The sequence below is a fragment of the Chiloscyllium plagiosum genome, chromosome 23 (genome assembly GCF_004010195.1).
Source record: "Chiloscyllium plagiosum isolate BGI_BamShark_2017 chromosome 23, ASM401019v2, whole genome shotgun sequence".
Taxonomy (NCBI): domain Eukaryota; kingdom Metazoa; phylum Chordata; class Chondrichthyes; order Orectolobiformes; family Hemiscylliidae; genus Chiloscyllium; species Chiloscyllium plagiosum.
Genome location: NC_057732.1, coordinates 36,949,091 through 36,965,368, shown reverse-complemented (window position 1 = coordinate 36,965,368; position 16,278 = coordinate 36,949,091). Strand labels below are relative to the sequence as shown.

The following is a 16,278-nucleotide window of genomic DNA, read 5'->3' as shown; positions in this document are numbered from 1 at the left end:
GGATTCTCCGAGTTTTCTCTGTTCAGCTATTATGCTGCTGTTCATTGCACACTCACATGTAGCTACATTGCTCCCAGGGGTACGGGTAGAAGCACTAAAGGGAATAGTTGACATGAGTTTGTGTTTGTGTGTTTGTCAAAGGGGCGGGACTTGCAGGAACAACATTGTTTCGCTTGAGTGTCCAATCCTCTTTAACAATGTGACGTCTGGCACTGTCAGAATAAGGCTAATCTAGAGCTGTAGGGCTGGGCTACAGAACAAAAATACTCTCTAATGTACACCAGCTGAGAACAGAAGAGACGAGAGAAAGGGAAAGGAGAGAGAGTAATCATCCATTGTCATAAATTTACAATCAAAATAATGTATATTCAAATATTTTACTACATTTCATTTAGAAAGCATCTATTTTTCTAAGAGATTTTTAAAATAATTGTACCAATTTAGAAGTTGTTGCTGTTTTATATAGACCCTAGGGCAGTGTGAAGAAAACTTACATTTGCTGAACTGTTTCAAGAATATCTCTTGGTGTTTTGTTGATCCTGAATGGTGAGCTTACGGTGGTAGGATGTCTGGGCAGTATTCAGTTTGATTCCCTCAACACCATCTGCCTTCCCCGGTGAACTGTACACTTCGACACTTGGAAGGTTCTGAAAGTTATTTTCCTGAGAGAAGGGAAATGGACAGGCAGTGTTACGGTGGATTTAGTGACTCGGAGCATGACTTTTATCGGATTGATTACCGGACAATTGTGGGAGAAATGGACCCAACTCAGCCTCGAGGTGATCAGTTCTCCCCAAGTATGTCCCACCATGGGCATGGACATGAGACAGCAGCACAGCGATATACTGCCACCAGAATTCAAGCTGGCTATGCACCTGAAAGGTAAGGCAGGGTAAGGGGGAGGAAGGGTGGAGGCTCTAAATGTTTTACGAAATACAATTCATAATATCAGTAGAATCTGAATAAGAGCTTAAAGAACTTGAGGTACTGACAAAAATTAAGTACCATTTGGAGGGGTTTGGTGGAAAGGGTTGCAAGAGTCAGCATTTTTTAACTCCAAGGCCACTAATGCCAATTGGATTGCACACATGACCTAACCGTTATCAGATAATTCAACACAAATCTGGAACGGAGCCCTCCCAGCCTGTATTACATGAGGTGCTTGCAGCTTTACTGCTGGTGCCATCAGTTCAGCAAAGTCCACTCATTTAGGGGCAATCTCCCTTCATCTCCCAGAATGTAACTGTCTCTGTCTCTGTCAAAGAGAAAGGAAAAAGATCGAGAGATTATTGAGTCTTGAAGGACAGTGATTTAAATATCAGTTCAAATCTACTTATCTGCTATTATTTGCTCTGTTTTAAGATTACTTTATGTCATTATAAATAAACATTGTTGCAATAAATATGACCCCTCTCTTAATAATTAGTCAGTGGTGTACTTGTAAAGTACAGCAATGTAAGTTCCCAGTTATATGAGAAAATAAAGTAATTACTATTGTAAAATTAGATTTCCTATATTGTGAGAATCTGACTTTGTTACTATGTAGGCAGTTTGCACTAAATTAACAAGTGAGTTACCTAAAAGAATAACTTCTCATATTATGCAGTAATGACTGCATCCAATATTTATTAATTAAGAGGGCTGTTATTGAGCTTTCGTTCAATAGGATTGGAAATACATCACTGCTGCCTCATGTATGTAAGTAGGTACCTAAATGCCTGTCTTGCTATTTGAAGTCACAGCACAGAAGCATTGTCAGCAGACATTTCTCCGTCTTTTATATTTACTGCTTCAGTAACACATGATTACAAAGTAATTTGTATGATCCTGAGATTCAGGTACCAAAGGTCCAATGAACCTCAAGCCAATCAGGCAGTGATGGTGTAATAAGGGGGCCTTTCACTGGAATCAGGTCCTTGGGGGGAAAATGTCCTGCTGAGCAAGAGGTGTCAGTGAACTGGAGCCAATGTAGCTCTCATGTTCATTAACACTGCTTTGGAGGCCATAGTTGCTACCCAAAGGGCATGACTCTGAGATCAGGTCAGGTCACAGGTAAGTAATGTGCAGAGGAGTTGAGTTTTACAAGGTGGGAGTTGTGGGAGACAAGACAGGGTTTCAGTAGCAAGGGCAGGAATGGCTGTTAGCAAGCTTTCCTATGTTCAGTCCTCAATCTAATTGAGTTTGATAAAGGGACCCCACACCAGAAAGTGGTAGGGCAATCCCTGTGTCAGCATTATGAGGTAATTAAATTGTCAAAGATGAAATAGTGGTAGCTTTCCAGAAAAAAAAACTTTTAAGTAAAACGTATGAATGACACATATCAGTCCAACTTATCTTTAAACTTCTAAATGGGGTCTACTGACTGATACATTCATTTCCAAACATTTTAAACTGATGTTTTTTCCCTCTGGGTTGTCAGATAGGTAGAATGAATATTATGGGGAATTTTAATCTACTTACAAATTGGAAAAATCAGAAGAGAAAATGAAATGCCCAGATGAGCATGTCATAGAATTATTTTCAGAATAGTTTCTTAGAACAGCATGTTATAGAGCCAATCAGAGAGTATTTTATATTAGACCTGGTATTATGCAACAAAATAACTGCGGTCAAACATGGCTGTGTTATTGCACTGATCCTCCTCTCCACCTTCTTTGCCACAACAATATCCCAGGTCCAAGAAGCTTCCCACTGGAGTTAGGAAACTGCTCAAATTGTTGTCTCCAGTCCAGAAACAAGACCACTCCAAACTCTGCTTTCAAGTTGCAGTGTGCAGATGATGCTTCTGTGTGTAAACACTCAGACGCTAAACACTAACCTATTATCTCTGCACTCACAGAGGCAGAGCAGAGAATGGACAAGGGTCCTCCACCAGCCTACTACTGCCACACAATACTGACAGTTGACTATCAAGATCTACGGCAAGCCACTGAACAATGTGGATTAATTTCCATATCTTGGCAACCTCTTCTCAGTGAGGGCAGGTGTCAACAATGAAAATTTAACATTGCTCCAGTGTGCAGCACAGCCTTTGACCATCTAAGGAATTGAAAGTTTGATGACAAAGGTCTTAAACCTGACACCAAACTCATGGTTTGCAAGCTCGCCGTGGTCGCCTGTCCTTCCATGTGTGTCAGAGACATGGACAATATGCAGCAGATACCTCAAATCCATGTGGTCACCAGTGGTACCTTTACAAAATCTTGCAAATCCAGTGGCAGGAGAGGTATACAATATCAATGTTCTGTCTGAGGCCAACATCTCGAGTACTGGGGGACTCTATGATCAATCAGCTGCATTGCATGTAGCATATTGTCTACATCCCTAATACTAAACTGGAGTAGAAAGATTCACTGGCCATCTCAAGCATCTCTGACAGGCCCAGGTGGAGGCCAAGTGTAAACAGAGGAAAGAGTATTCCACCTCATCAAACACCACCTGCCCTGCCTGTGATGGGATGTGCCAATCTAATATTGAATTGTTTCGTCACTACAGGATCCACAGCACTGCTGTGGGAGAAAGTTATCCTCATTCCCAAGAAAATATGTCACCATAGTAACTAGCCTTAATACAAGTTGAGTTTTTAAAAATTATTCATTCATTCACAGGATGAGGGCATCGCTGGCTAGGCCAGCATTTCTTATCCATCCCTAACTGCATTTGGGATGTTAAACATCAACCACATTGCCTGGATGTAGTCACATGTAGAATGTAAGGATGGCATTTTCCTTCCCGAAAGGACATTAATGAACCAGATGGACTTTTAGACAATCATCAACGCATTCTTAATTCCAGAATTTTATATAGAGTTCAAACTCTACCATCTGCCAAGGTGGGATTTGAACTTTGTCCCGAGAACATTACCTGGGCCTTTGGATTAAGAGTCCAGTGATAATACCACTAGGCTGTTGCGTCCCCATTTATTTGTGTCGGTCATTGGGATGTTCATTAGCTGGGCCTAATGAACCTGCTCTGAAAATCAGGAATGCAAAGGTTGGTATCAACATCTTAATTGTCTGACATCGGCAATTGCAGGCCAGAATGAAAATTGAACTTGAGGCTTCTATGCTCAGTACCACACTAGGTGGTCCATTTGTGATCAGAATCTCTCTCTCTCTCGAGACAGCTGGTTATTGAGGACTCCAGCCTGATGAATACCCTTTAGTTGTCCTTCAGGCAAGGTGGGAGATGAGAGTCGCTTGCCAAGAATCTCTGCTAAATTCTTTCAGAAATGGGTGGGACTAGAGTGAAATTTGGATGTCAAATCATTGTGTAAACATAAATAATGTTGCAGGAAATATTTCCAGGAAGTTTTACCAAATCAGTAATTACAAACTGATTTGACAACAAAATAACAAATATGAAGTTTTCCCTCTGTAAGATCATGTAGGGACCTGGCTGAGATTGATTACAAATGCCTTGAAAGAAAAGCTAATTTTGTTTGGTTTAATTATTGTCTATTTTACATCTCTCCTGACTTTTACTTACCATGGAAGTCAATGGAATTAAAAATTTGGAGCAGTTTATAACTTAGGGGTCTTGCAATCTTCAGACCATTTCAGAATGCAAAACAAACACACTAATGGCATGAAGTTGCCCAGCTAAGCATGAGCCATGTCCAGGAGTTGCTTGGAAACTGCACTACAATTGTTGTCTCATTTCCTGGAGAGGCGATGATGGCCCGAAATATTCCATTATCTCTGTAGATTAAAGTAGAGCTGCTCATTGCTTGGGGCAATTTGCAACCAACACCCATTTGCACACAGTTAAAAATCACACAACACCAGGTTATAGTCCAACAGGTTTAATTGGAAGCACACTAGCTTTCAGAGCAACGCTCCTTCATCAGGTGATAGTGACTATCACCTGATGAAGGAGCGTCGCTCCGAAAGCTAGTGTGCTTCTAATTAAACCTGTTGGACTATGACCTGGTGTTGTGTGATTTTTAACTTTGTACACCCCAGTCCAACACTGGCATCTCCAAACCACTTGCACACAGCTTTCAGTATTCCTGCTGCTTGATCTCTTTTCCTGGGCTGTCTGTTAGTTGGATATTTACCAAAATAAGGTTAGGTAATTCCTTCACTTGGATGCTCTCCTCTAAGATAACAATCCCAAAGGAATTCAGTGGGTGGTAGAGTAATCCCAGCTTCCAACCAGTTAGGGAAAAGCAGCACTTAAGTGGAATTATTTAGTAGAATACTGATCACACAACCTTTTTCACACATAGATATGAGAACAGGAAGAGACCACTGAGCCTATACTGTGTGCCACCATTGAATTAATTCATGGTTGATTTATATGGAGGAGAAAGTGAGGTCTGCAGATGCTGGAGATCAAAGTTGAAACTTTATTGCTGGACAGGAAGAGACCACTGAGCCTATACTGTGTGCCACCATTGAATTAATTCATGGTTGATTTATATCTCAACTCCATTTACCCACCTTTGCTCTACAGAACATAGAACAGTACAACACAGTAACAGGCCCTTTGGCCCATCACATCTGCACTGAGCATGTATCCCCCAAAAATAAATTGATCCTAATGTTGAAAGCTTCATTGAATCTCAGTATGTCCTTACAATATAGGTACACCCACATTGTTGTTTGGGTGGAAATTCCACAATTTGACACTTAAACAGTCAGGAAACAGAGATGGTTTGGTTCGCAACCTTGAGCAGAAAATACATTTGCTGGACCTTGGAGTGAACTCATACTATATGGACATGCTGAGATTCAATGAAGCTTTAAAAATTAGGATCAATTGATTTTTGTGGGGCATAGAACTAAGGTGGATAAATGGAGTTGAGATATAGATCAACTATGATTTGCCCAATGTAAGATACTCCATAACGTAGTGTCACCTGTAAAACTAGGATTATACAATACTCTAAACCATTGACATATAAGGTATCAGGGTGAGGCCACCACAGAGTTCTATTGCAAACATCGCTTTTCATGTCCTGCCAGTTGGAGAAGTCTCTCTTCACTTGCTGTCTTCTAAATCTCATGTGCTTGATCTCCACACAATTATCCATTGTAGTACAATAGTGCGGAGCAAACCTATCTCTGTCTATGGGAATCACAGAATCCCTACAATGTGGAAACAGACCATTTGGCCCATTGCATCTACACAGACCCTCCAAAGAGCATACCAACAGACCCACCCATACCCTATCCCTGTAACCCTACTTTTCCACCTGTGGCAGAATCACAGGTACAGGCAAAGTAGTCCACTTGATAGTCATTTAGTTCGACAAAGAAGTAGTTTACCTCTACCTCTAGATGAAGGAGTCCCTGTAGATTCCTACATTCAAAGGGGATGATGGCAGCAAACCTACCCCATGATGATGTGTAGAGTTGAGCTAAATGCATGTACAACAGTGTATACCATATACAAGATACACTGTAGCAACAGATCAATGCTCCTTTGTCAGCATCTTCCAAACTGCAACCTCTAACATCTGGAAGGACAAGGTTAGCAAATGCATGAAAACACCACGAACTGCAAGTTTTGTCCAAGCTACAATCATCCTGACATGAAACCGTGTAATTATCCTTGGATCAAAATCCTGTAACTCCCTTCCTAATAGCATGCCCTGCTAGTGTGTGTGTGTGTTTGTGTTGGGGAGAGGAATACAAGTACACATTCAGATCACATCACTATACAGGGAAGTCATAGGCAGATTTTGGAGCTACGACTTGGAGGCTGAAATTTATCCTATGTATGCTTAGTTGATGTTAATTGTAAATAGGATAAATGGTTTCATAGCAGCATTCAAGAGATTGCTGTCATTCACTTAGAGTCACAGAGATATATAGCATAGAAACAGACTCTTTGGTCCAACTCATCCATGCTGACTAGATATTCTAAATAAATCTAGTCCCATTTGCCAGCATTTGGCCCATAGCCTTCTGAACACTCCCTATTCATAAACACATCCAGATGCCTTTTGAATGTTGTAATTGTACCAGATTCCACCACTTCCTTTGACAGCTCATTCCAAACACACACCACCATCTACGTGAAAAAGTTACCCCTCAGGTCCCTTTTTAATCTTTGCCCTCTCATCGTAAACCTATGCCCTCTAGTTTTGGACTCCTCCACCCTGGGGAAAAGACCTTGCCTATTTACTCTATCCTTGCTCTCTATGATTTTATAGTCACCCCACAGCTTCCGATTCTTTAGGCAAAATAGCCCCAATCTATTCAGACTCTCCCTTTAGCTCAAACCCTGACAACATGCAAGTCTTTTCTGAACCCTTTCAAGTTTCACAATAATCTTCCTATAGCAGGGAGACAGAATTGCACGCAGTATTCCAATATTTGCTTAACTGATGTCCTGTACAGCAGCAACATGACCTCCCAATTCCTATACTCAACGCACTGACCAATAAAGGCAAGCTTACCAAATGCCTTCTTCACTATCCTATCTACCTGGGATTCCACTTTCAAGGAACAATGAACCTGCACTCCAAGGTCTCTTTATTCAGCAATACTCCATAGATCTTACCATTAAGTGTATAAGTCCTGCCCTAATTTGTCTTTCAAAATACAGCACCTTCCATTTATCTAAATTAAAGTCCATCTGCCACTCCTCACCCCATTAGCCTATCTGATCAAGATCCTATTGTACTCTGAGGTAATCTTTGCTGTCCACTATACCACCAAGTTTGGTGTCTTCTGCAAACTTACTAATCATACCTCCTGTGTTTGAGGCAATTCTTGTTAGAGGTACATGTTACATCACTATTATTGATCAGTGTACTCCTACAATTATTTCTCTTGCTGCTCCAAGTTCAATATCCTGTGTCGTTACCTCCATCCCCAATGCATTACAATAATCTCCTACTTCTAACCTTTTTCATTCTCAGGGCCTGAGAACTGTGAAACTCTTTCCCTGCCCCAGCCTTGCCTTCTTCACTAATGCACCAACTTTGATGTCATCTAATCATTACTTCCTGAAGTTAAACATTACTATTGAATTTTCCATGAGATTTAGTCAGTTACCTTATGCAAAAGACAAGGATGATGGTCATCCAGGTGATGGTAAATGTCAGTGATTCATCTCAGAAACAGAGATGTGACCCCCCTCACACTTTCATGATTAATAGTTACTGTTCCTGTTACTAACGTGTATTGCTATAGAATGTCTGTTGCTATGGAATTCTTCACTGTAGCAAATGACACCAATGTCAAGCAAGCAAAAAATAGCAGATGTGGAGTTGCAATTGAATTGAAAACCATGATCTAATGAAAAGCTTGTGTTCAAATGCTAAACCTAACTGGTAGCAATTGTTGACTCCTTTTTTGCAGTTCCAGAAACACACTTGAAGAATTCCGCTCTTAGCTCTGGTCTTCTGAATTCTGTCCTGGATAAACTCTGGGTTCTGGGTTTAGTGTGGTTCTATCAACTAACTCTAACAGAGATTAACATTCTGGTTTGGCTCTCCCAGCTGAGTCCTGGGAAAATGATGTTTTTAGCGTACCTCTTTGGCTGTAGTTGAATTCAACTCTCCAAATTAAAATGCAAATCAAACCAAATTGAAATATGACTGAGGGTAGCAGGTCACATTTAGAGCAGGGATTCTCATGATTGATTGTAGCTTTAGTTTTGGAAGAGGGGGTAAGATTGGAAAACTGTTTCACCACTTAATGCAGGTTGGTGCAATGGTATGATTCCTCTTCTCACAATTGCAAGGATCGAAGTTGCAAAACTGAATGTTGTCAATAGGAAATGAACATCATCTGTTTTAATTGTATTTTGCATCATTATACTTTTACTGACTCAAAATTCTCCAAAGAAATTGTTACTCAGGTGTGGCCCTTTCCTGTAATAGCTCACTGTCAGCAAAGAGTTATTTGTTAGTTCAGTAAAATGCAAATCAGCCAAATGCATTTTTAATAAAGGATTGAGATGAATTCTGATCTATAAAGCTCTTCCAGTTCCATTCATTCTTTGTGGCTTTTTATTTCATAATTGTTGATTTTTTTAACATTCAAGTTCTGATCATTGTAAATACTACATGTGCTGATGTGTTGTTCTTTCACTTTGGATTGTGAAAAACATTTAAGTTCTTTTTTAAAACTAACCTGTTTGAACGTATTTGACAAACCTTCAGGGCAGGTGTGAGGTGAATCCAGACAAAAGTACACTACTACAGCACCACAAGAACCCCAAGTATTTAAAATTCACTGCATTGTCTGAACATTGAGTGTGTTGTGTTGCATGTCGTAGCCCTGGTTCATTCTGTGTCACCTTGCACTAATTTAAGTCAATCGATTGTATATTTTTATCTTAAATATTTTGAACACAAGTTAGTTCTTTTACGGAAATTACTAAGTATGAGACAGGCTTAGTGGATCACCAATGCTTATATGCAATATTTTTTATCAAACAATTTAATTTGAATTTAATTTGTCTCATTTGCTCTCCATACCTAAATCACTTTGCAAATCCTTTAATGCATGCCTGACTCATCTGCTTTTTGTTTTTATTTTTATTATCAGTTAACGTGATGACTGTATAGTTAATTCCAGTATCCAGGTCATATTTGTAGATTAAGAAATTAAGGGCATAAGTGCTGACCTCTTTGTGGAGTAACGCCAACTGGTACCTAGCAGGACGTTACACCTATCAACATTACTTTATTTTCCCCAATCTTAACCAAATTGTTGTCAAAATGTACCTTTCAACAAAACATTGCACTTTAAAAATACTTCATTTATTTTTTCTGTCAATCAGCGTCAGATTATCTGAACATTAACACATTGCTATGACCTTAGCTGTATAAATTGACAGCCATGTTTCCTACATTACAACAATGACTACACTTTTAAACAGTACTTAATTTACTATAAAATGTCTTGTGATACCTCAAGGTCATGAAAGCCATTTTATAGATGTAAGTAATTATTTCCTTCACTTCTCTTCTTTCTCTTCCTCTCTTTCTTCCTTTTTCACCTTTTGTCTTTGACAAGTTTACTTGTCTTTCTTTGACACAGGAATGATGGAATAACTCATTTATTTGCCAGTGTTTGGAGTACCAGACCTCAACTAAAGCTGAGGAATAGAGTAGTAGTTATAATTCTTGGAATTATTCAAGCCAAAATTGGATGCTGTATTGTTAGGAAGAATCATAAGATCCTGGCGATAAGATGGGCCAGATGACCTTCCTCACCTGTAATGAACTTGTGATTATACAATGTAATACATTGTACCTTAAATGCTTTGGGATCCTTTTAACAAAGCACACGTATTACTATTTTATTTGTCCTGTTCCTTCATTTTGTGACTATATTTTTCACATGTTTTTGCAAACTTATCATTATTACTTTAAATGCTCCACTTCATCTCAGCAAAGAGTTAATGAGCAATATAACATGATTAGTGTGCCTCTTCTTTTGACGTTTGCCACTTTGAAAGCATATTTGAAATTGTCTGGTTCTTGCCTAATGCTGATTCACAGTGATTTTATTGATAGTCTGGCCACCAGTCCCTTGAGCGTCCACTATTTTATTTTAGTTTCTGCGGAGTTAGCTACAGCTCCTTAGTTTGTGTACATGATAAAACATTAGGAGGATGGCAACATGTTGGATCTTGTATTAGGACAAACAGGGCAGCAGCTGCCTTCTTGAGTTGCTTTCCAACAACCTGACTGTCCATCTGTCTTTAAATACTTTTTATCTGTTCCTCTATTTATTGCCCGATCACCTTCCAGCTACCTCTCGGCATTCACTTTTTGCCATGTTTCCATCTTTCTTCATGTTTCTGACTGTTTCTTCCTACACTCATCTATTTTTTGTGTTTGTTTTTTTTTCAATGTTTTAAAACTTTTACTTTGTTTCTATGTTTTTCTATTTGACCTTTGTCTTTCTTTACAACCAACCTGGCTCTCTTTTATCCTCTTTCTATCTCATTTATTTGGGTTTGGTTCATTGGGCTGGAAGCAACAGTAACAGCCCCTTCCTCAGTGTGCGCAACTTAGCATCAGATGATATCAGCTCCATTAGTTAAAACCAACATTTTACGATGTGCATATTAATAAATCCTTGTGTGAGATTTGATTTGATTTGATTTGATTTATTATTGTCACATGTACTGAGATACAGTAAAAAGCATTGTTTGTCATTGTCATTTCCAGGCAAAATCATACCTTACATAAGTACATCAGGGAAATAGAACAGAATGCAGAACATAGTGTTACAGCCACAGAGAAGGTGCAGAGAAAGATCAACTCTAATATATGAGAAGCCCATTCAAAATTTCAAACTTTTGTACCTTCTGCCCGATGGAAGAGGGTGGAAGAGAGTTTAACCAGGTGGGAGGGATTTTTGATTATGTTGCCTGCTTTCCAAGGCAGTGGGAAGTACAGACAGAGTCAATGGTTTACGTGATGGACTGTGCTATGTTCACAACTCTCTAATTTCTTGTGGTCTTGGGCAGAGCAGTTGCCATACCAAGAGGTGATGCATCAGAATAGAATGCTTTCTGTGGTGCATCTATAAAAATTGGTAAGTCAATGTGGATATGCCAAATTTCCTTAGCCTTCTGAGGAAGTAGAGACAAGGTAATGAGAAATGGATCAGTAACCAACATTTGTGAAACTTTCCAAGAAATGGGCATTTATCAGTAATCTTAAAAATCATAATTCTGTAGTGAAAACAATACAAATAGATTACAAAAAATTGTTTCTCTCACAACCTCACCATGTTCCAAAGCACTGGACAGCTAATGGAATACTTTAGAAGTATGGTCACTGTTGTCATGTAGGAAACAAGACAGTCAATGTGCTCCGCAAGATCCTGAGTACAGTAATGAAAAGTGGCTAGACAATCTGCTTTTAGTAATGTTTGTTGAGGGCTAAGTATTGCCCTGGGCATCATAGAGAACACCTGCTCTTCTAAGCTGTACGATAGGATTTTACATCCACCAGAGTGTACCAATAGCATTTCTGATACTGCAATGTTCACTCAGCAGTGCCTTTTGAAACCAGCCTTCAGCGCTGTTCCTTTTAAGGACAGCTAGTTTGTCTGCCATATTCTGAAGAAACCAATTATAGTGCACACACTACACAGCAAGACCTGGTTAGGCCAAGTAGCTCGTAAGGTGTTGTAATTATCCAAATTATTCAAAATTAGTGTATCAAGCGGGTCTGGCAGTATCTGTAGAAAGCAGAGTAAACATTATAGGAACCTGTGTTCCTCCTATTGCAGCCTCTCCTAGATTGGGGATAGCTCCACTCACTTTTCAAGAGCAGCCCTTGAGTATGTCTTTTTAATTCTCAAATTCAGCCCCACTCTGAACTCTTTTTCCTTCACATCCAATATGTTTTTAATGAAGTTCAATGTAAATTTGACAAATAGAACCACACCTTTCCCGTAGGCACTTTACAATCTCTAGATTCAATGTTAAATTCAACAGTTTCTGATTATAATCTCTGCTCCCTTTTGTTCTTTTTTATTTTTGGATGGCACTTAGACCACAATACATAGGAGCAGAAGGAGGCCATTTGGCCCATTTGAATCTGCTGTGCCATTCAATAAGATCATAACTGGTCTGATAATCTTCAACTCTACTTTCCTACTTTATCCCAACACTTCATTTGCTTATTGATTAAATACTTGTCTATCTCAGCCTTGAATGTACTTAACAACCCAGCCTCTACAACCATCTGGTTATCCTCCATGTTGTTGGTAATGATTTTGCTTTTCCAGTTGCATCTCCTGTAAACACATCTTTGCTTTCTTTATTTGTTGCATTACCATCCCTTTTGATTTACACTATCAACCTTATTGTCTTTTGATCTCTATAGACCTGCTCTGGTATTATCATTTGTCTGTTCCTATACATTTTTAAAACCTTTGACCTAACATTTTCCAGTTTCAATGAGATATCGAGTTGAAATGTTAACTGTTTCTCTGTTCACAGGTGTTGCCAAATCTGCTGGAAAATTTCTAATGCTTTTATTTTGTAATTTCAGATTGTGAACATGTGGTATTTTGTTTATGAGTCACTGCAGCAAGCTGTGGTCAGAGTATTATGGTTTAATCTGACTAAGACCACAGAGATGTACACCATGGAAACAGACCCTTCGGTCCAAATCATCCATGTCAACCAGATATCCTAAGTCCTGCCCTGAATTCCCTAGAAAATGTAGCACCTCACATTTATCTAGATTAAACTCCATCTACCACTCTTCGGCTCATCTAATCAAGTTGCCATTGTACTCTGAGGTAACTACTTTGCTTTCCCTACTGCACCACCAATTTTAGTGTCATCTGCATATTTACTAAACATTCCTCCTATGGATGTAGGTTTGCTCACTGAGCTGGAAGGTTCATTTTCAGATGTTTCACCACCATTATAGGTAATATCTTCAGTGAGCCTCCAGATGAAGCACTGGTAGTGTAGCCCACTCTCTGTTTATATGTTTGAGTTTCCTTGGGTTGGTGATGCCATTTCATCACTAAAGAGAAGGAAAACAACAACAAATTGCTATTCCTAAATGTTGCAGTAGAGCGAACAGCCAATGGGGAACTTCAAACCAGCGTCTACAGGAAAACACCACATATGTACCAAATATTGAACTACAGAAGCAATTATCCCAACATCCACAAACAAAGCTGCATTAGAACATTATTTCAACAAGCTAACACACACTGCAGCACAGAGGAAGTACACAGAGCAGAGGAAAATCACCTATACAGTGTATTCAAAAAGAATGGGTACCCAATGAACACAGTCTACCAATTTCTCAGCAACAAACCCAAATAAGCATACAAAACGCATCCAGAAACCCTTGCCACTCTCCCCTGCATCAAAGACATCTTGGAAATGACTGCCACACTACTCAGACCCCTTGTGTAGCCCACGAACCCACCAGTACATTAAAACAGCAGCTCATGAACTTGAAAGACCCTGTACAGACTACAAACAAAATTAATGTCATTTACAAAATATCTTGCAAAAACTGTAACAAACACTATGTTGGATAAACAGGCAGAAAACTAGCCACCTGGATACATGAACATCAACTAGCCACAAAAAGACATGATCCTTTCTCACTAGTATCCTTACATATGGATGAGAAAGGACATCACTTTAACTGGGACAATGCATCCATTTTAGGACAAGCCAAACAGAGATGCACACGGGAATTCCTTGAAGCATGGCATTCCAACTGGAACTCTATCAATAAACACATTGACTTGGATCCCATTTGCCCCCCCCCCCCCCGAGAAAAAGAACAGAAAATGACATCACCGCAGGCAATGACATCAACCACCCAAGGAAACCCAAACTGGAGGCTCACTGAAAATTTTACCTAGTATGGTGACGAAACATCTGAAAATGAACCTTTCAGCTCAGCGAGCAAACCTACATCCAGAACCTCAACCTGAGCTATAAATCTTCTCAAAAACTCCCCATTCCTCCTATGTTCAGATCCAAATCATTTATATAAATGACAAAAAGCAGTGGATACAGCACCAATCTGGTCACAGGCCTCCAGTCCGAAAAGCAACCCTCCACTACCACTCTGTCTCCTACCTTCTCGCCAATTTTATATCCAAATAGCTAGGTCTCCCTTTATTCCATGTGATCTAATCTTGTCAAACCTCTGAGAAACAACAGTGACATCGTAGAATCAAACTTATTTTGACTGTGATCCTTTGAAGACTTCCCTTCTCTTTCCTGATAGCCCTGCAAAACAATTGATCTGCTGGGTCAAGAATTTGAGAAACGACTGTGGTTATAAAGTACTTCCATTTGGCATTTTCTGTGGTCCAGAAGGTTGCATTTTTGACTCAGACCTTTGAAAATGTTGGGCTTATATCCCATTCTGGCAATTACAGAATATGATCTTGGCTGACATTATCGAGGGATTGTTGCATTGCTGAATGTATAGTGAGGGTTCTATTTGCCCTCTGAGAAGAATATAAAAATGCCTGTCGCATTATTCAAAGACAGGATTTAGTCCTCTTTGTCTGGTCAATGGATAATTTTCAGCTGGAAGCTGTGGTGGAATTTTCCAACGTTCAATATTGGGACCTTTGCTATTCTTGATACATATTAATGATCAGGATCTTGGTATGTAGGGAACAATTTCTAAGTCTGCAGATACCGTTAAACGTGGGAGAATTGTAAACTGTGAGGAGTGTGGAACTCCAAAAGGACATTGAAAAGTTGGTGCAGTGGGTAGATAGGTGGAGGATGAGATTTAATACAGAGAAGTGTGAGGAGATGCACTTTGGTCAGAAGAACACTGAAAAACAATGTAAAGTAGGGATTACAATCCTAAAGGGGTATAGGAGCAAAGGGGCCTGAGTGCATGTGCATAGATCAACTGAAGGTAGCAGTACAAGTGAAGTAAAGCATACAGCATTCTCAACTTTATCAATAGCAGTATAGAGGATAAGAATCGGAAGTTAAACATGTATAAGGTACTTGTTAGACCTTAGCTGGAGGACTGTGTACAGCTGTGGGCTCCACATTATTGAGAAAATGCAACTGAAGTGTCAAATCAATTTTCTAGAATGATTCCAGGTATGAAAAGCTTCATACAAAGTTACAAGAATGAATTGAAGTTGGGACTCTTCTGTCGCAAGAGCAGGCTGAGATTTATGGGCAGCACAATGGCTAGCACTACTGCCTCACAGCACCAGGGTCCCAGGTTCAATTCCAGCTGTGGGCGACTGTCTGTGTGGAGTTTGCATGTTCTCTCTGCGTCTGTGTGGGTTTCCTCCGGGTGCTCTGGTTTCCTCCCACAGTCCAAACATGTACAGGTCAGGTGATTTAGCTATGCTAAATTGCCCATAGTGTTAAGATGCATTAGTCAGAGGAAAATGGGACTGGTGTGGGTTACTCTTCGGAGGGTCGATGTGGCCTTGTTGGGCCAAAGGGCCTGTTTCCACACTGTAGAGAATCTAATCTAAAAATGTGATTGAGATTTTTGAAATTACAAGCAGGCTGGACAGAGTAGATGGGGAGAAGCTGTCCCTGCTTTTACAAGAAACAAGAATGAGAGGGAATAGATTTAAAATGACGTGTGAAAAACAACTTTCATGTAGTTAGGCTCTAATTTACTGTTTACAAATGTGATGAAGGAGGTTCACTTGAGGCCTTCAAGGCGGCACTGGATGAAAATGGTGCGCAGAGATAGGGGGATTAGCGTGGAGAGTGTGGTGCTGCGAAAGCACAGCAGGTCAGGCAGCATCCAAGGGGCAGGAGAATGAATCGACGTTTCGGGTAAAAGCCCTTCATCAGGATTGCCCGTGG

At 39.8% G+C, this 16,278-nt stretch overlaps 1 protein-coding gene across 1 annotated transcript in view; it reads left to right on the top strand.

The window, feature by feature from the left end:
• Positions 1-346: 346 nt before the first annotated feature.
• The window catches only part of LOC122561467 (inosine-5'-monophosphate dehydrogenase 1), a 39,967-nt gene continuing 24,035 nt past the window's right edge, over positions 347-16,278 (top strand). The window contains exons 1-3 of the mRNA XM_043713210.1: positions 347-882; positions 7,909-8,048; positions 12,983-12,996. Coding sequence (XP_043569145.1) covers positions 677-882; positions 7,909-8,048; positions 12,983-12,996 — 360 coding nt within the window. The 5' untranslated portion in view covers positions 347-676. The remainder of the gene's footprint in view (positions 883-7,908; positions 8,049-12,982; positions 12,997-16,278) is intronic.